Source organism: Filicampus tigris, chromosome 11 (genome assembly GCF_054856515.1).
Source record: "Filicampus tigris isolate MCC_2025a chromosome 11, RoL_Ftig_1.0, whole genome shotgun sequence".
NCBI lineage: Eukaryota > Metazoa > Chordata > Actinopteri > Syngnathiformes > Syngnathidae > Filicampus > Filicampus tigris.
The window spans coordinates 16,157,797-16,177,069 of NC_141227.1; the positions used below are offsets into that span (position 1 = coordinate 16,157,797).

The window sequence follows — 19,273 nt, forward strand, 5'->3', positions numbered from 1 at the left end:
ACTGGTTCTCGTTTAATAAAATCACAGGAGAGCAGACTCATTCCGCTCGCCCACCCCGGCAAAGGAAGAAAAGGAGATAAGAATTTTGTTGAGTGAGAGACATGGTAAAGTGAAAAGAGACAAAGACAGCGAAAGGCAAGGGACTCCTGGGACGAAGTGCAAGGGCTGCGGCGACAGGAGCTTAATTTGCCAGCACCATCTGTTAGCAGTGGCTGGCTTTTGAAAGCTCCACTTGTGTCAAACCTCCCACAACCGCACACCAGTGGAGCCACACTCACCCCCACTTCAGCTCAGATGAATGAATCCACCTGCCTCTTTTCTAGGTTATCATGAATTCCGTTTCGACACAAATGTCAGGTAAATTGTGCCCTCTAACTAATAAATCCACTTTTTGCTTCATAATCATTGGAGGGTGATGATAGTGTAACCCTTTCCGTATGTGGTGCCTGCCTGCAAAATTATCTTTGATAAACAGTCTGATCAGTTTGATCTCAGCCGTCTGGCATCGATTGAAGACAAGCCCACAGGGAGTACCGGGTGGACAGTATATTTACACTGTACATACTCGGGGGCTCATTTCCATACGGTGAAGATGGAGGGGGCTGGGTGGGGGGGGGGGTTGCCATGGAGGAGTCTCCATAGAAGCGCATTTCCTCATTCTCCAGCACATACAGGATTCCAAAACAGAACATTGCTTACATTTAGGACTCAGGTGTGATGTGTGTCAAATAGCACTCCATGATTTCAATCATGATTTTGGGAGGATGGTCCTCCTCCTCCCAAAATCATGATTTGAAATGATTGTCTCTAGTGTCCTACACTATAGACAAAACAAAAGTATTGATCAGCTGGTGTTGTTCAGGCAAACCTTTACAGAAATAAAGGCCCAACCCTTAATTTCATTTGGATGTATGTCCCAAGACTTTTGAATATGCATTTAACTTATATCATTATCCAAGTGCAGTTTTTATTTTGGTGTTTTGAAGCATTTAGCATTGTCAGAACATTGCATACACGTTAAAGTGGCTTACAATCATAAATGCACCTTTTAGGAATAATACATCAGCCTATTTTTTTCCCCAATATATTTTCAAACACGTGGGAATACTTCACAACTGTATTTTAATGTTGATCATTCTGGTGAGGCACGTTTTGTTTTGTTTTTTTAACGTGGTACTTGGTGTTGAAGTTTGTGAACCACTACACTGCAAGTTATTCAACAAGAACGTTGGCTCCCAATTTGTCTGGTGTCTAAGTGGCTGACCTATGCTGTACTCCTAACATCAATTTGTCATGTGTGCAACCACCTTCAGATTGATATGTTGTTTTATCATTATCAAAGAAACCCTCTCATAATTCCACTGTAAATTTACAAATTCAGCCGAAGATGAGACTATTATTTTCTCGTCTGTATGCACAAATTACCAAGATTTCTTTATAACCTAATATCATCCACAACAGCAAATCTTCCGCGGCTTTGACAAGAGCCCCTGAAAAAGATGTCATAAAGCAGCGGGTGGGCGGCTGTACAGACCCACAGAAGAGAGCCATTCCCTGGCATTTTCATGGCTTAATTTTAACATTCTCTTGGGGTGTATTTCTATGCTAATTTGTGAAGGTCACGGTGCAGAGGCGGCAGTCTACTCTGTTCCAAATGGTGTTTAGAAACGAGGAAAGGTAAAGTGTGCAAGTAAAAGGTTGAGTCTGCTGGTGTATTTATGCAAAGTATTCATCTGGGGATTTGACTGCATGAATTGATGAGGGAACAACGTACTTGTGGATGGTCAAGGGAGTCACCGTGTGGTCATTTGAGGTATTACAGATACTAGTGTAGCCATACAGTGTCCTTCCACGGTACGCGTTTGACTGCGCCTCGGTTTAATTAGTAATTCAGTAGTAATGTCCCATGTACAGAAAATATTTGCATGAAAACACTTGTAGGCCATAAATATAAGTTACAGTGTGCCTTCTTGCACCAAGTGACATTCTGTGCAAACTAGTTCATAGTGTGCTGTTCATAACATGGAACGCTCAAGATGTCATTACAGTTGTAAACAGGACCACTGTAATACCATTACCACATGACAAAAAGAGCAACTTTTAGTTTAAGTCAACTTTTGGTTTAAGTCACTCGAGCAAACAGTTTTCAAGAATCCACTCCAAAAGAAACTGTCTTTTCTCCAAACTTTTATTTGAGAACAATATACAAGAACATCTTGAGCACGAGGACCATCCCTGGCCGCCTTGAGCTCACTGGGGAAAGAGAAGGGAGGGGGAAAAAAGAACAAATATTACTTCACATTCAAAATGCATATCGTTTGTTTTAGGTTATAAATTTTTGTTAAATTCCAAACTTATAAAAACACAGTATGATGTTTGAAAACACCAGTAACACGTGTTTCATTGTGGTCAGAAAAAAAAGAGTAGGCATTGAGTCAAAATGCTCCACACTCACAAAAACTAAGTAAAGACGCTTGCGCTCCACGTTGTTAACTGGGACTCTAAAGCAGAGTGGGCAAGTGTCTCTTAACATGTAAGCGAAATTGAGTATGCTACAACAACAACAAAGGCCTGAGCAGTGGAAGAACCTTTTACGGGGGAAGTGAAACAACACCAGTGAAGGAAACACCAAGTGGGTAAATCTACTGGGGAAAGTGGGCGTGGCATGCGTGGTACAACTTCAGTGTAGGACTTTTGGATGTGCAACATAATGGCACCCCATGCTCGCACTTTATACCTGTACACTGACACCTCATTTCTGCGCGAGTATTCCATGGGAGGCAAAGTCGGGAACAAAAGATGGAACAGAATCATGTTAAACACATTGCAAGTTGAGGCAGAAATCGCTTGTTGGCTTTCAAAGCAAGCTATACTAGTGTTGACAAACTGTGTGAGTTGCATCTGTAAAAGATGCAGCTACGATTACTTTTTATCCTTTAATCCACATGCAAATTTTAGCACCTTTTACTGTTTGTTTGCCTTTTACCCACATAGCTGTTACAAATAAATGGCAGAGACTCAGAAATGGGAGTTATGTTGTGTTTAAAGAAATTGTTTGATTTACATATCACAGCAAAACCTGGCATTGACATCCCCATGCATCTCATGGCGGGATTCTGTTGTCAAACGAAAGTGCAATGTCCTGCTTTGTTGGGTTCTGTGTAAAAGGCGTAGACATAAATGCAGCATCTACAGCTAAGCTTGCAATTTAGCAGGACCTCTGGAAAGAGGCTGGTGGTTTAGCTCAAATTGATTTCAGCAAGTAGTTTGGGAAGGGAGGAGATTATTAATTTGTTCAATTTATTGCCCTTGGTGAGGATTTGTATCTTAATATGACACATTTGTGTCTAACAAAATGTATCATCTGCATGTGGCAGTTGCTTTATGAGGATTTTAGTTGGTGAAATTGTGGTGTTATTTTCCGGGTGTGGAAAATTGTATAAAAAAAGATATATACACATACTATACTTTACATGTGGACTTCTTCTAGTATTGGTGAAGGGGAGGTTAGCTATTATACAAGACTTGACTATAATGATTATACAGTTAGTAGTTAACCTGCTCCTGAAAGTTTATTTACCTTCTATGGTTTCCGAAGAACATTTGACAGGATTGAAGAATGACAAGATGACGTTAACAGAAGATGCAACGACTTTGTGCGATTCATTCAACTGTGCAGCATGTGAACTGAACTTTGCAACATTTACGACTCATCAGTACTGCCTACACTGACATACCTTTTTGCTGGCAGCGCCCACAGAGGATTTCTTGGTGCCTCGTACTTTCTTCATTCTGTTCTTGCGTTCCTTGCGTTGCTTCCTGGATGTCTTCTTTTTCTCATAGAGACCGTGCTAGGGAACAGACATTTGAAATTAATTTCACATGGAAGCAAAACTCAGAGGAATATTAAATCCTTATTTCTCATACAGCAAAAACGATCCTGGCTGGCCTAAAGGACACGATTGCCATCAACTATTAACCCATTAAACCCAGGAGCGCATAACCGCGTTTCTATCATTACAGCCGGAAGCACTGTTGTGTCATTCTACCTTTCAAGCCGGTACTGCAATACGTCACTGTCCTTTTTTAATCCAGTTCTCCCTCTCTTAGCCAACTTAATGTATCAGAATATACACGTGACGGTGGCGCGAGCCCGTGAAGGATGTCGTGGAATTTTTTCGAGCCGTAGGGTAGGCTAATGGCGGACACCGTCGATCGCCGGGAGCTCTGATAAGTAACGGCAGTTCTATATAGACGCGCACGACCAGTGGAACCAGTGGAACTCTGTATGATATGGTTTGTAGACAATGACGATATTGATGTCTTTTTAACAGAAGAGGATGGTAATTACCAATCCATTTTTTAAAATTAAAATAGTGCTTTTCTTGCAATGACATAATCCATCCATCTCAAAAGTGTGTCATGACAAGATGCTAAATATAGAGCGTGAGTATCGCACAGGTGTGCCTTAGGATGCACACAAAAGGCTACTTTAAAACGAAGTGTCGAGGTCCCTGAAAACAGTAAAACTGATTTAAGAGCGAAATTCAATTGTGTGCGGCCTCAGGCACACCTATGCAATAAATGTGTTGCACAGTGCACCAAAAGGTAATCACACAAAGTGTTACGTTTTTGCCCAATTAAGATTGAACATCAGTGTAAAAATAAAGTGAACCGTGGCACAGAAAAACACTACAGAAGGTGACCGTAGCCAACATCTTTCAAACTCACCCTGGCCAGTCTGTGTTTGGGCTCATTTTTCTTTGCGTAATCTAGGGAGTCGTAAACCATGGCGAAGCCCGTTGTCTTGCCACCGCCAAACTGTGTCTTGAAGCCGAAGACGAACACGACATCGGGGGTCGTCTTGTACATCTTGGCAAGCTTCTCACGGATTTCAGTCTTTGGGACTGTGGCCTTGCCGGGATGCAGAACATCAACGACCTGGAAAGACAGAGATTGGCAATGAATACACGTGAAGCAGGTATGACAGATTTGAGTGACTTTAGCACTTTGCGTATTAACCAAACTTACCATTTGCTTCCTCTGAAGCAGCCGGTTCGTCATGAACTTGCGGGTCCTGACTGTAACTGTGTCGTTCTGAACAGAGGACGACAACACTTAAAGCTGCTACATTCAAGCAAGTATGGCCGGTCTCATGCCATCTTCTCATATTAATTTGAAAAGCTTCATTTTATTGGACATTGTCGGCCACATGCACTTAATACTATAACGAACCAACTAAACCACGTACACTTAAGGGCCTCATTACAGAGTTGATCGCGAGGATGCTAACCTAAACCTCCCAGACGAGCCTTGAAATGTACATTAGTCAATACATGCGGAAACGATGGTCTCATGATAACTATATGAACACCAGTGGTCAAGACAATACATATATATAATTTGGGTGAATACAACAAAACGAAAGGAGGTCACAAAGCCTTCGCAAATAACACGGTGCCCCTTATTGACTGATGACATGTAGCTTAGCATTTGGAAAGTGCCGTTAAAGATGCACTAAGACGACCACAAAATATCAATATTTGTGAATTTCTATAGACTGGGACGCAAACTACCACTTGGCCGTGACAAAACAAGTGACAATCAGATGATCGCCTCGATGATGAGTGGATTTTTGTTCAACTATATCCATGAAGACTCACCATCTTAGCGGCGGCCTCGCTCAGGGACGTAGAAAAGGAGGAAGGACCAGCAGGCGACCGACTTCATGCCTGTCCGTAAATGGGTGAGTGTCTATTGCATTTGCCTGATAGAAAATAAATTCAGGCCGTATGCCGAAAACACAGTAAATAGCTGTGTCTGTATTTTAAATCCAAAATATAGAAGATGAATACTTTAGAATGCAAATGTCCGATGAGGAAATGTATTATTATTGAGGACGATTGTTTACATTAATTCTGACAAGCGTTTCTTTGTTTGAAATTGAGCAAAACAAAAATATATCGTTACTTCTGAGTCTAAATAGATCTTAAAATCAAACACAATTACTTTAATTAAATTATTTATGGAAAATCACAAGATGCCATATTTCTGTCGTTTACTGAGCTCAATATGCGCTAGCCATGTGGAAATCCGTTAACCTATAACCACTTTTGGCCAACTGTGATTTGAAGCTGTGGGAAATCCTAATTAAGCCGCCTTATCGTGGCTAATGACCATATCAAGTACTTGACGTTGTGTTCCTTCTGTACAGGTCAAGCTAATGGTTTTGTGTGAAAAATACACTTCAGCCACAGCCAAATCATAGATGCATGCAGAGACTACTGTACAGAACTACTGTACAGTATATTCAGTAGTGAACCGTTTTATGAAATATCAACCTTGGTTGACTGTGACTTGGCAGTCTTAAAGCAAATAGGATTTTCTACAGTTTATTTACTTTACTATAACTCCAGTTGACATACAGTACACTAGTATTGTGCATTTGCACGGGTCCGTAACATGGTACCCATACTTGTGTGTTTTCTTTGGGTACTCTGGCTTCCTCCCACCTTCCAAGCGTTTCCATATTACGTTGGTAGAGGACTGATTGTAAACAGAAAAACTGTTATCAAATTATGTGTCATTGAAATGTATTGCACACAATTTAAAATGTACCAAAATATAAGTAAAAAGGAAAAAATCTTAAAAATGGCATGCAAATGCATTGAATTTAAAAGTTAAATACAACTGAACTGTTCGTAGGTTTCTTTCGCATACTGCCACACTCCGGACAACCACCGGCCTTGTGCAATACCTTTCTAAACATTAACGCCAAGAAAATGGAAGTAAAAAAGACCACAATCACATTGTCCTTGGTATGGAACTTTTATTGATCTTGTAGCAAGAGCATTCACTGGCATTTTGACTCTCATGAAAAATAAAGTTTTCTCAAAACAAAGATTGTTCAATCATCTTTTGTTGTTTGAAATCACACAATTTTTAGCCCTCATTGTCCAACCAAACCGATTTCAATTAAATTTGCACTCATGAATTTTGTTACAGAAAAGGAAAAATCGATTTGGGATGGAAATCGGGTATTTGGGGTGTATCATAACTGTATATTGAAACGAATGACATCGGTGCAATGTTTGCCGTCACTCTTTCAAACTCCACATCTACAACGAAAGCAAAAAGAATCAGTTTTCTTCAGTTTCTGAGTACAACGTCCAATGTTTACAGTGAAAAAATAAACATCTTTTTCGCAGTAGTACAAAGTGATGACTAGAACTTCATGTAGACTGATGTACTGCATTGCATTTAAGTAAGGCGTGGGCACACTTAGATGACCCAAAAAAAAAAAAAAAAAAAAAAAAAGGTCATTACAGTAGAATGGATTAAGGACACCGGGGGACAGTTTTGCAGATTATGGAATGCACCATCAAGTTTAGACATTTTTGACAAATCCGAAGGTCGGCTCCACTTCCAGTAAAACAAGACCCCTTAATACAGAAAACTGTATTTAATAAAAACCAAATAAAATTCATACAACATTTCTGGATCATTTCAAGTTTAGGAAAAGGATCTTCATCCAAAAATAAACGTTGGTGTCAAACAATTTCCACATTAAATCAGAATATTCAAGTCAAGTATCACCTACCTTCTTGCATCATGGTTGCAAAATAAAGGGAATTTTCAAATAAGGACACTTTCCATGGGATGTCATGGCAATATTTGGGAATTTACAGGGATAACATGAATATTCATTCACTTTATGCAACGTTCATGTTTTTTGTCGTGCAATGACTGAACTCGATGGAAAAAATATATTAAAATTACATTTTCCTGCCCGTTTGCTTGTGAAATTAAATGTTCATTGCACACAATTTCTACCAACAACTTCCTGTTAATTATAACATATATTATATAACATATATCCCATAATTTGTCTCGATCATTTCTTAAAAAAGTGTCCCACTTTGAATATTTCCAAAATTTCGCAGCCCATCTCAAGGCTTCTTTATACTCCCGCGTCGCTGCGGGCGACAACTGCCGCATTGCATCACGTGACCGACGCGTAGTGCTGTGCGACATGTTGGCGACAGGTCTGCAACATATGCCGCGCACGTCAGAAATTGTTCCAGCGTATACGACGCCGCGCGCATTCTCTCTCGTAATTGGTCCGTTACGTCACATGTTGCAATGACGTAAACTTTTGCCCCGCTCGGTAATTTGAGGGCAATTTATTTGTCACCACGGAGGAGGGGATCTACCACGCAGCGAATCAAACGAGTTTGGTTGCGGCGTAGGTGTTATGTCACTTATGTGTGTGTAAAGGAGCCTACACACGAACGTACCACCTTCCAGATTGTTTTCACAATACAATTAAATGCATCGCCTAGTCATCTAGGTCTCTTTGTTGTAGCGAGCCGGGCACGATATCCATTGCTGCCGCTGTCGTTGTGATCGTTGCCCGGCAGTAAAAACGCCGACCGGAATTGGCCATAAAAGGCAGAAGAAATTCCGCCCTGCGGTGTCCTCGTCAGTATCAGCCGTAGCGATGCCCCCCGACTTGGAGTGAAACTGCAACATATTTTCAAAACAACGTGTGTGGGTTGCGCGCGAGTATAAAAGCAAACCGCGCGAGGCATTGCAGCAGTGACATGCTTGCGGGAATATAAAGAAGCCTTCATAATACTACCGCCCAAAACGCACCCACCCTCCTTTTTTTTAAAGTATTCTTCAATATAAAGCTTTTGTTAACCAAAAAGGCCCGTCCTGTACTATTTAACCTGGAGGGTGTATTATGTTAATTTGTACTTGCCGGAGAGTACAACTGATTGCAATTTCCAAATTTTCCGAAATGGTGATCATACACACAAATAAGACAAGATTGAGATAAGTCCGAATATTGGTCAGAACTCGATGTGCTCAGTTAATGAGATCACTGCCGTTCCTCTGTGTGTGTGTGTGTGTGTGTGTGTGTGTGAGTGTGTGTGGATGCATAATCATCATGCCAGCTCCCTTTGTTGTGTGGTTGAATTGGACAGCAGCTATGGAAATCTATTCAAATAAACGCAGGTTCTAGACCCCCGAAACCAGACACTATGTACTGCATCCCCATGATTTTTAAACATACACACACACACACGCACACACATACGCACGCACACACCACATCCAGCAGCAGCAAAGTGGAGAGCGAAATAAGATGGCTGCCATGAGGGCTCAACAACACGTTTTGTTTCTATAAGCCAAGCCACTGGCATGTCAGGGCATGCCAGGTCAATTACTTGTTTGTTTTTTTATGAGACGCCAGTCTGTCAGATGTCCATTTCAAACTGAGCGTCGTCACCTTGAAGACAAACAAAAGCAAGGTATTAAGATGCGCAATTGGAGAATTCATTCGAAAATACATACGGTGCCTATGAGGAATGGGGGATACTCTGTGTTGCTACTCTGTGGGTGTTAAAGACGCAGTTTTAAGGTTTACAATTGCCGCAACATTTATGCTAATTTCCGTCTGTGGCATTTCACATTATATGTAAGCATTAAGCTAATTACTATGTATGTGAAGTGAAACTGGACTTTAAAGTAAAATAAAAAGGATTTATGGTCGACTAAAGCAAAAACTGACATACTGGGCAGAACACGTGATGACGTTTTGGTTAGCAACTGTGCATATAGACAAAGGGAGAGTTGTGTTTGTCGAAGCTGGCTGTTACCGTTCGTAGGCTTTCCGTCATGCTTGTTAACGTGGTTGTTGGCTTCATTCTTCCGGTTCTCATGGTGCGTGTTTTGGCTGGTCACGCCAGGGATGACAGGCAGGTGAGCGGGCGGGGTCTGGGCGATGGGCGAATTACGCATGTCCAGCAAGAACTTGCGGTCGTAGATGATTCGCGTTCCTGCAACGGGATACATAAGATGGCTTTTACATTTACTGTATTCATAATCACATTTTCGGCACAGGACATATAAGGCAGGGGACAGGACCAGTGTAATTCCGTTGTGCTCCGGTCACACGTCTTTGTAAACAAATGCAGAGCAGCTCACTCGCAGATGTCAAGGCTAGCGGTGTGCTTGCAGGCTCAGATAGAGCTGAAGCAATAAGGAATTCTATTGGTGTTTTTGTAGGGTACTAATTCAGACTATTCAAAATGTTATTACTGTTGCACTTGTCTGCATCATTCATTTCCAAAGAAGACAAAAAATGTTGCATTTTATTATAAAGAAAAAGAAAAAGCTGTCACATTATTATTACATTATTTGGTGGTCAACACGGTGTGGTTGTGGTTAGCTTGTCGGCTTTACATTTCTAAGATGCAGGGTTCGAATCTCAGTTCCGTCCTTCTTGTACAGACTGCTTCAGTTTTTTACTCCTGCTTTCTCCAACATTCAGAAAACATGCAAGTTAGATTCATTAAAGACTCTAATGTGAATGTGAGAATGGATGTTTTTTTTGGTCTGTATGTAGCCAGGGAGTGACTGCGACCAGTCCAGGGCGTACCCCACCTCTCACCCAAAGTTAATTCGTTTTTTGGAGAATCTTTTATTGGATTGCAGTACTCTACATGTTTCAACTTAAATGTAACAAACTTTGTTACCTGTTCACACAAAAGATAAGCAGTTTTACATTTTGCATTCTGTAACAAATGCGACCTGAACCTTGACCTTAAAACGAAGGTTCATATTGTTACGTCCTTTTGGAAGTTACTCAAACTCCCTATTGTGAGTTGATAGCCGTATTAAAAGAGCAGACTTCGTTTCCAATGCATTCCTAATTCTCCTGTTATGAAAAATGAAATATTTAGGTCAGTCAAGAGACAACTTTAAGTTAGTGTCAAAACAAAGAATGTTCTAATGTACTGGCAGCAAAAGTGCTTATTTTTACTCATACAGTTCCTATTAAATCAAATTCAAATTTCATGACCGGGAACCATGACAACCGCAATGCGTTTATCACTTTCATGCCCCTCAGTTTCAAGGACGATTTTCACAGTGGACACTCTGACCTTGTACAGCAGGAACCTAACGTAATTTTATCAAGGCTCTGTTCCAGAAAATGCTTCAATTCAGTGCAGCGAGGACTAACAAAGTGTTCTGCAAAATCATTTTTCTTACAGCCAGATGATTTAAAGAATTATGACTCGCCGTACTTCTGCACTTAACACATTTTACAATTCAGTTAGTCTTATTTGGGCTTTTATTTTGTGAATATTGATTAGATCAAATGGAAAACAACCTTTTTTGAGCCAAGGTAGCTAGTTTTCATTACAAAAATCTCCCGGGTAATGAGCAAACACAAATATAACGTAATACTGTACTAAAATAATGATCTTGTCTACCCTCAATTTTGTCACAAATGTGTTTACCGTACTCAGTGTGAAAACTGGGCTTGTTTATTGAACACAAAGCTGATATATTTTCAAGGTGAAGGAGATGACGATGATGAGAAAGACATCTCATTTTACTCTGCCACTACAGATAGTACACCAGTATATGTTTGTATGTATTGTGTTAATATTTGAATTCCTTTCTTTTGTACAGAATAATTTTGACTTATTTTTTTTTATATAAGATATTTTATTTTTAACTGCAAATGTTCAATATTTTGAAGAATGCAAAGATAATTGCATTTAAAAAGGAAGTAATTTAGTTATTTTTTTATATCACATCCTCATCACTATACCAGTGGCATTAAAAAAACAACAACAGCCATACTACGATAGCTTCTGGGAAAATATATTGGCCGGAAGATTTGTTATTGTGGAAGGCTTAAGTGTATTATAGCAACTTTTAGCGTGACAAAGATAATTGAATCTGAATCGGCCGAGACTCGAGGTTGCAGTATTGGTATCGGATATGAAAAAGTGGTATCGAGCCATCCCTAGTGGGAACCATGTTGGTGACACCTGCTGTAAAGTGTGCTTGTTTTGTTTGGTGCAGTAATTCTCAACCAGTGTGCCGGGGAACATTAGTGTGCCGTGAGACCTTTAAAGGTGTGCCGCAGCAAATTATCAAATTTCACTTAATTGGTTAAAATTTGATTTATTAAAAAAATCATGTATCTTTGTTCCTCTATCTATAACAGCGACTAATAGTTACAGACAGAACAACTAAATGATCTCCTATGAGACCATAGAAAGTATATTGACATATGTATTCACTTTTTGTAGCATTTTTGTTTGGTGGTGTGCCGTGAGATTTTTCGAACTTAAATTATGTGCCCTGGCTCAAAAAAGGGTGGGAATCACTGGTTTAGTGCATGTACATTTTAGAAAAACACAGCACAGTAAAACACATTACAATTCAAATTAGCAGTACAGTTAACCAAACACTATGTTCTTTGCAAAGTTGAATTGTGCTGGTGTGTTACTAACTTACTGTTTCTGACCATAATCAAACAAAAGGATATAGCTGAAAATTCCTGAGGAGGGTTTGATAGATAGAAAAAATACGTTCTGGATTTGATAACGTCAAATGTTAAACGTCACGATCCCTGCGCTGCACAGTAGCCAATCAGAGAGCAGCCAAGACGGAGAAGGTGGGACTAAACATTGTTTTTGTTTTGGAGTGTATGACAAGGCAGCTAAAGGCCACAATGGCAGAAAGAGCGGGGGTGTGAGGCTCAGCATTGCCTTCTATTTTCTTGTTAAAAAACCAAAACATTGAATGGACGAGTCTTCTTACCTCCGGGAGTGGTAGAGAATAAAGTGCCTCCAGGGGTGGTACAATAGTCATGAGGTAGCTGCGTTGTGTCGTTGATCAACACCGTCCTGGTCGGGATGGCCCTGCTCTCGCTAAGCTGACGACTGTTCGACATTTTTCGGCGCCGCTTCGGTGACAAATTCGGCCGCTACGGAAACTCGGGGTGCTTATCTCCCGACGGACGGTGTAAACCAGGGCCGTTCCCCGCTCTCTTGTGGCTTTCCAAGGGCTTTCTTGTCGCTCCTCGCGTCCTCCCAGCCGTCAGCGCCGTCCCCTCCCTCAGCAAGGCAGCAAGCAGGACGAGCAGTGGGCGGATGTGACATCAGGAGGTGCGGCCACAAAGCCCACGGTGTTATTTATTATTATTTGTTTATGTAATTATTCCCGTGTAGTGATAGTACTGTATGTAAACGTATAACAATGAGAAGAAGAATAAACATGATTTGCGTGTTACAAACGATTCCACGTTAAAGATCCATATTGGAGAATTTATTGTCTCTTAAAATAGGAGAAACCAATAAAGAAACTCATATTTAACACAGAAGAAGCAACAATGAAATTCAATAAACACAATAATAAAACGTATAAATGTATAATAACTGTCAGGCATGCACTATGATGCAACAAATTCGCAGAAGCAAGATTTATGGCCTTCTTCACATATTTTATGCTGTCGATTACAACAATTATTTGTGGCAGCTGCGTTGTCTCTCTACCAGCCTAAAAAACAAATCATGTTCAAAAATTATCTGTCTAATGTGTCTGAGAGTTATGTGACTTGCAGTTGTTCTCATGAGCTTTTTTTTATGTTATTTTGTTTTGCGCATGCAGAACCTGTTGTCAGTTCAGTCCTCAGTATCCTGTTAGAATTTAGCTTGCAGGAAAGGTGTGTCCAGTATTGCACCTATAGGGGAAAAAAATATTAGTTTGTTTGTTGTGTATTTTGGGTCACTTTGGGGAAATTGTCAAATTTCAGGGTTGAAGAATAACTTCTTTTTTAAAACTACTATTGCCGTCAATTGTCGAAACGGGTCAAATTTGTAGAGACGTCCTACCAATGCTAAGTGTGCTTGCTCACAATGCCGATAGTGAGTTGGGTCAGGGTTGGGTTTACGGTTAGGTTGAAGGGAAGGCTGTCTAATCAGCCTCCGGTAGGAAGTTTCGCAGGGGTAGGAAAATTTGGTAGAACACTGGTACTGTACTGTATTTTTTTTCTTGTGAATTTCCAGTGTGAGTAGTTTTTTCTAATTATTGTCCAAACCGGCATTCTCCGACATTCCCTGAACGTGTCATCAGTGTTGTGCGCATGCGCATTGCTCTTCCGCCTGCCCTGTCGTCCCCTCCACCACCTCGACTAACTCCTCTTTCCGCCGCCATCCCTCATTCGAGTGAGACTAACCTGCACTTAATCATGAGCTTCACTGTCGAAGAAAGGGGCATCCCCAATTCCCTGAGCTACCGATTGTTCTTCAGTGAGTACAACATATATTGAATTTTTTAATGTGTGGGGAAAAAGAAATCTTTGTCGTTTCTCTTTAAGAGCTCGCGGTATCCTCCCACGTGTCACTTGTTCATCGAATGTCGCCTAAGATCTCATCATCATCATAGTAAAAGTTTGTTTTTTTCATGTGTTTTTTTCCATGATATTTTCATTGTGTATGGACTGTATAGGATTTCCATACTCAGTTGCGTTAAACCGGTTCTCTCAGGTCAGAGACAACTCAAGTTGACGGCTTCAAATTTGGGGGGTGTGAATCGTTACTTGTGTAGCAATTGCACAGGGGAATCTTCCAGGGCGGTTCCATACGTGACCAAGTTGAGAAGCATAAAAAAAAAATACTGCTGGGACAACGCCCTCTGATTACAGGATGCTTGCAGATTGCATTGTTTAGTCAAATCCAAGGCCAGTGAATGTGATTCATTTTGTTTGTGTGTGTGTTTGTCTTAACGGCACAGTGCTGTAATGAAACGGCTGTTATTAAACACGGCTTCCTGTCTTAAATGCAACAATGTTTTCCTGCTCACATTGTTTTGCAGAGAATTCCGAGGGGAAGTACATCTCACCATTCCATGACATACCAATGTATGCCAATGAGGGACAGGTACAGTAACACTTGTTTTATTAAGTCACATTCTAAAGAAGACATTATGCATTTATGACATGTGAAGACATGCGAGTGTCATAATAACATATACGTTATGTGGTTTTGTCAAAATACCCCATGGATCAAGAATGATAGGACACTTTCAACACCCTTTTTCACATATTGCTGAAATTAGGCTGTTTTGAGGAGGGCGGTCCTGTCACCTTGCCCCAGACATTGCCGAGTCATTGGCGAGTACGGCTTTTGTTACCATGACACCTTGGAGCAGAGCTCGGCAGTGGCTACACGTTGAGCTCAGAGTCTAAAAAAGCGGGTAGATTGAACTTTCGCTCTTGGAGGCAGGACTTCACCCCCATGCTGCCGAATTATACATGTCTATTTAGTATTGCCATCACACAATTACGACCTGCCCCATCGCATAAGACAACTTCACCGAACAATCAAGTATGTGCTGCTTATCACAGGCTAACGCTAATCAGTGCGTCCCGACAAAAATCAGTGCTACTCTTCTTACCTTGATAAGATAGCATGATAGTATTTCAGATATTGTAGGGCAGCCATGGCTTGAAAATGGCGGATCTTCATGATCATGCGTGGAGAAACTTGCTGTGGGAGTGGTAATTATGTAAATAGTGACATCACATTTAACAAAACTCAGAAGGGCTCATTTTCAGAAGTGGGCAAATATCAAGAGATATACGTGGTTGTTAATTCAAGTCACATTTGATGAGCAAGCAAGCACTCCAGAGACCCAACTATTTGTGTACAAGCAATCACAGTCAATTTGTATAATATGTCATTTTAAAGTCACATTTTAATGTTAAAATGCTCTCATGCGTTGGCCATCCATTGCATTATGTAATCTTTTCCAGAACGAATGAGGTCATAGTCTAGCGAGCCTTGATAGTATCTCTTGTGTAAGAGTCTGTAGAAATGTCATTACACTAGTAAAATTGTGTGTGTGTGTGTATGTATGTGTGTATATATACATATACATATACACACACATACACATACATACATAAGTAATTGGACGGAAAATAAATCCACATTTTGGATCTCTATCTCTTCAGAACATCTTTCACATGGTGGTGGAAGTACCAAGATGGACAAATGCAAAGATGGAGGTAAGAAATGTCACCATTCTGGTTTTGTTTTGTAATTAATTAATGTTGTAAAAAAGTAGGAAACATTCAGTAGATATATTTTACAATTAAAGTGTCATAGCAGCAATATTTACACTTCATATCCATCCATTAATTTGCTGTACTGCTGGTCCACATTAGGGTGGTGTACATATAGAACAACAAGCACTCACCTTCCCACCTAAGGACAATTTAGAGTTTTCAGTGACCCTAACATGGATGCTTTTGAAATGTGGTAGGAAGCCAGATTACCTGGAGAATACCCATGCAAACACAGAGAGGTCAGAGTTGAGATTTGAACCCAGAGCCTCTCATCTGTAATGAGATGTACTACTAACTACCAAGCATATATGCAAATGTAAGTCATAAGAGAGGCATTTAAGAATATTCAAAGAAATTGCAAGCTTTGTTGCATGAATTGATGAAGCCTTCTCGGATGAGAGGCAAAACGTCTTCCAAGACAGAGCTGCCCATTTGCAATCAATTCAGCGCCCCGAGAAAGTAATGACATTGATGAATGAGAATATCCACAAGCAAATAAAAAAATGACATATGGACATTTTACAGGAAGTTAGTCTGTAGCATTTAATAACAATTGTGGTAGGTATCATATAACCCCAAAAAGGGCAAAATTAATATGAATTTGGTTCAAAGAAGATGTTTTGTTTTATTCAATGTTAATTTTCTTGTGATAGAACTTCATTAAAACCTTGCAACATTTACTTTGCATGTATGTCTTAGGACAAAACATGTTTGTTTACACTACAGTTTGAAACAAATCTTCACAAAATTTCCAGTTAAAAAACGTTTGTCCTTTTAACCCACTTGCACTGTACAGTGCTTTCACAGCTAAACTTCCAATGAAAGTTTTTTGGGGAAAAAACTATTGCTTGTATAGTTTGATAGTAAACAAATAGAGCGCTAACAGCTTTGCCATTCTCTTTGCAGATCGCCACAAAGGACCTCTTGAACCCAATAAAACAGGACGTGAAGAAGGGAAAGCTGCGCTACGTCGCTAATGTTTTCCCACATAAAGGCTACATATGGAACTATGGAGCCATTCCTCAGGTCAGCACATTTTCACTGTACACGTCATTTTTAAACACATTTTACTTATATGTCTCGTCTTGTTTAAGACGTGGGAAGATCCAAAGCATAAAGACAAAGACACCGGCTGCCATGGGGACAACGACCCCATTGACGTCTGTGAAATTGGCTCCCGGGTATATACAGTTAAAGGTCTATTTCTAGCTACTGTCGACCGGTTCCGTCACATTGATAACTGTGTACACGTGCCGGTCAGGTGTGCTCCCGTGGCGAGGTGATCAAAGTGAAGGTGCTCGGAGTCCTGGCTATGATCGACGAGGGCGAGACTGACTGGAAAGTGATTGCAATCAACGTTGAGGACCCTGAAGCCAATGAGCTCAACAGTAAGCGTGACTCCTTATTGACTTTTGTACTCTCTTTTTTTTCCCCTTTCCCCCCCCCCCCCCCTACATTTTGACCTTGTTTGTCCCCGACTTCAGACATCAGTGATGTTGAGAAGTTGAAGCCCGGCTATTTGCAGTCCACGGTAGACTGGTTCAAGAGGTACAAAGTGCCCGACGGGAAGCCTGAGAATAAATTCGCTTTCAATGAGGAGTTCAAGGACAAGGTCTCTTTTTTTTTTTTTAATTAATTTATTTTTTTAAACACTTAATCATTTAGTCGTTAGTACTGCTGAACCAGGCTTCTGCTTCTAGTAAAGTGGTGTAAAAAGTTATGACACCTTAAAACAAATATTAGCCCTTAATTATAGTTCAAGTAGGTATTCAAAATCAATCCTGGGTGTTTTTTTTTTCTAGGCAATCAATTAATTGAAAAAATAAAAAGATAATGGACATGATAACTATATTAAACACATTTTTGAAAGGGTAACTAGTTGGAAAAGTCTTAAATGACTATTTCAATGGATTGATGTAATTCATTTCATGTATTAATTGTCTCAAAAACGGGCACTTTAATTTTGAGGAAGAAAAAATAGTCTGTAATTGAGTCATTTTATGACCTTGCCTTGGGTTTGAATGAGTTGTCAAAAATAGGGATTCAATTTGCATTTCATTTGGTCGTTTAAAACGTCTTTGCACGTTTTCAACAAAACCAGTAGTTTACAGAATTTCCTCAAACAAAGTCAAACTCCTCAAACGTTAATAAATGCCATCTTTTGGCCATCAGGTGCATCACTTGGGGAAAAAAACAAGTATCACTCACCAAAAAATAGTAAATGTAATTACCTCAATTACAGAAGCTGTTGTTCATACATGCAGACATTTAAGTTGACGGCAGTGCCCATTTGAACTTCATTACTAACCAAAAGAAAGCAGGAGTTAGCTAGGCATGCAACTAGTCTCTCAGTTCTCTCAATATGGTGGAGTCCTACAATCAAAATATAGCAAATATATTTTTGGGTTCTAGCTAACTGCATTTGTAACTAAACGTTGCACTATGTTGTGTTTTCAGGACTTTGCCATTGAAGTCATAAAGAGCACTCACAAATTCTGGAAAGCTTTGATTTGCCAACAGACCGATGGTGGTGAACTGAACTGGTACATACGTTGTTGTATATTATATTTATAAACATACTGCCCACTCATGTTTATATCCTTACAAAATACAGCAAAAACACATGCGTTTCATCCGGCGACAGCCCTTTCTGCTGCTCGGCAAATGAGGCTAAAGCTGCTATCGGTGACGTAAGTAAATCATTTATGGTAAAAACAAATGCAGTGTTGTGTTTATATCATAACCAAATTCTTTTATTCCGTATTTTCAGGCATGCGCTTGTGAAAAGGAAGAGCCTATCCCTCCATCAGGTAGCATATTGATAATGTCCGGGTAGAGTTATTTGATTTTTCTGACTGACTGTGTGATTTTAATCTACTGTTTCTTCTATCGACAGTCGATAAATGGTTTTACTACGACAAGATGTAATCTTCAGACTGATTGCATGGGAGAACAAAGTGGACGTTTCATCTGTCATAGGCTTATTTGAGTATATGAACGGTTGTAACAGTGGAATGAGACATTGCAGATTTTGTAAGGTGTCTGTCTACCTTATAGAAATGTAAGATAGTGTCTAGAGATTATAGTGATAAGGAAAAAAATAGCATTTAATTCTTCCCTTATTTATCAAAACCTTTCTCTACACATAATGTGTAGGTTTAAAACTGACACAGGTACGACACCTATTAATGTGTGCCATGTAAGATACACTGAACTGCTTTAATAAAGATACCCCTATGTAAATTAAAAATTAAGTTGTTTTTTTTTACACACATACACTAACGCACACATTTGAATGTGGTTGTGTTGTAATGGTGACACCCAGTGTTCTTT

General features: G+C 40.0%; 3 protein-coding genes across 4 annotated transcripts; 1 reads left to right on the plus strand and 2 right to left on the minus strand.

Moving 5' to 3' along the window:
- Window positions 1–2,170: 2,170 nt before the first annotated feature.
- On the minus strand, window positions 2,171–5,764 carry rps24 (ribosomal protein S24). Of its 2 annotated transcripts, XM_086045816.1 has the most exons (6): window positions 5,664–5,764; window positions 5,032–5,097; window positions 4,732–4,941; window positions 3,738–3,851; window positions 2,738–2,758; window positions 2,171–2,253 (listed from the first exon to the last, which is right to left on the minus strand). In XM_086045816.1, exons 1-5 carry the CDS (start codon window positions 5,664–5,666, stop codon window positions 2,753–2,755), a joined length of 399 nt encoding a protein of 132 aa, XP_085901942.1. In that variant the 5' UTR covers window positions 5,667–5,764; the 3' UTR covers window positions 2,171–2,253; window positions 2,738–2,752. The 2 variants fall into 2 exon arrangements, with proteins under 2 accessions (XP_085901942.1, XP_085901943.1); XM_086045817.1 differs by lacking the exon at window positions 2,738–2,758.
- A 1,045-nt stretch (window positions 5,765–6,809) lies between these two features.
- On the minus strand, window positions 6,810–12,947 carry eif4ebp2 (eukaryotic translation initiation factor 4E binding protein 2). Its single transcript, XM_086044816.1, has 3 exons — window positions 12,631–12,947; window positions 9,666–9,845; window positions 6,810–9,295 (listed from the first exon to the last, which is right to left on the minus strand). The coding sequence occupies exons 1-3, from the start codon at window positions 12,761–12,763 to the stop codon at window positions 9,264–9,266; spliced, it is 345 nt and encodes a 114-aa protein (XP_085900942.1). The 5' UTR covers window positions 12,764–12,947; the 3' UTR covers window positions 6,810–9,263.
- A 789-nt stretch (window positions 12,948–13,736) lies between these two features.
- On the plus strand, window positions 13,737–19,190 carry ppa1b (inorganic pyrophosphatase 1b). The gene is made up of 11 exons (XM_086044815.1): window positions 13,737–14,120; window positions 14,686–14,750; window positions 15,827–15,880; window positions 16,847–16,966; window positions 17,035–17,121; window positions 17,202–17,328; window positions 17,425–17,552; window positions 18,398–18,483; window positions 18,555–18,630; window positions 18,711–18,750; window positions 18,837–19,190. The coding sequence occupies exons 1-11, from the start codon at window positions 13,955–13,957 to the stop codon at window positions 18,866–18,868; spliced, it is 981 nt and encodes a 326-aa protein (XP_085900941.1). The 5' UTR covers window positions 13,737–13,954; the 3' UTR covers window positions 18,869–19,190.
- Window positions 19,191–19,273: the final 83 nt, after the last annotated feature.

Bases quoted from the DNA above. Each gene is read 5' to 3' on its own strand.
- ppa1b (XM_086044815.1), top strand. From the start codon at position 13,955: ATGCGCATTGCTCTTCCGCCTGCCCTGTCGTCCCCTCCACCACCTCGA. The intron at 16,967-17,034 runs GTCAGCACATTT...GTCTTGTTTAAG, and splicing joins ACTATGGAGCCATTCCTCAG to ACGTGGGAAGATCCAAAGCA. The intron at 17,329-17,424 runs GTAAGCGTGACT...CCCCGACTTCAG, and splicing joins TGAAGCCAATGAGCTCAACA to ACATCAGTGATGTTGAGAAG.
- eif4ebp2 (XM_086044816.1), bottom strand. From the start codon at position 12,763: ATGTCGAACAGTCGTCAGCTTAGCGAGAGCAGGGCCATCCCGACCAGG. The intron at 9,846-12,630 runs GTAAGAAGACTC...ATCCCGTTGCAG, and splicing joins ATTCTCTACCACTCCCGGAG to GAACGCGAATCATCTACGAC. The intron at 9,296-9,665 runs GTAACAGCCAGC...TTTGTCTTCAAG, and splicing joins TGACGGAAAGCCTACGAACG to GTGACGACGCTCAGTTTGAA.
- rps24 (XM_086045816.1), bottom strand. The intron at 4,942-5,031 runs GTAAGTTTGGTT...CTGTCTTTCCAG, and splicing joins TGCTTCAGAGGAAGCAAATG to GTCGTTGATGTTCTGCATCC. The intron at 3,852-4,731 runs GTGAGTTTGAAA...TCTGTTCCCTAG, and splicing joins CCAAACACAGACTGGCCAGG to CACGGTCTCTATGAGAAAAA.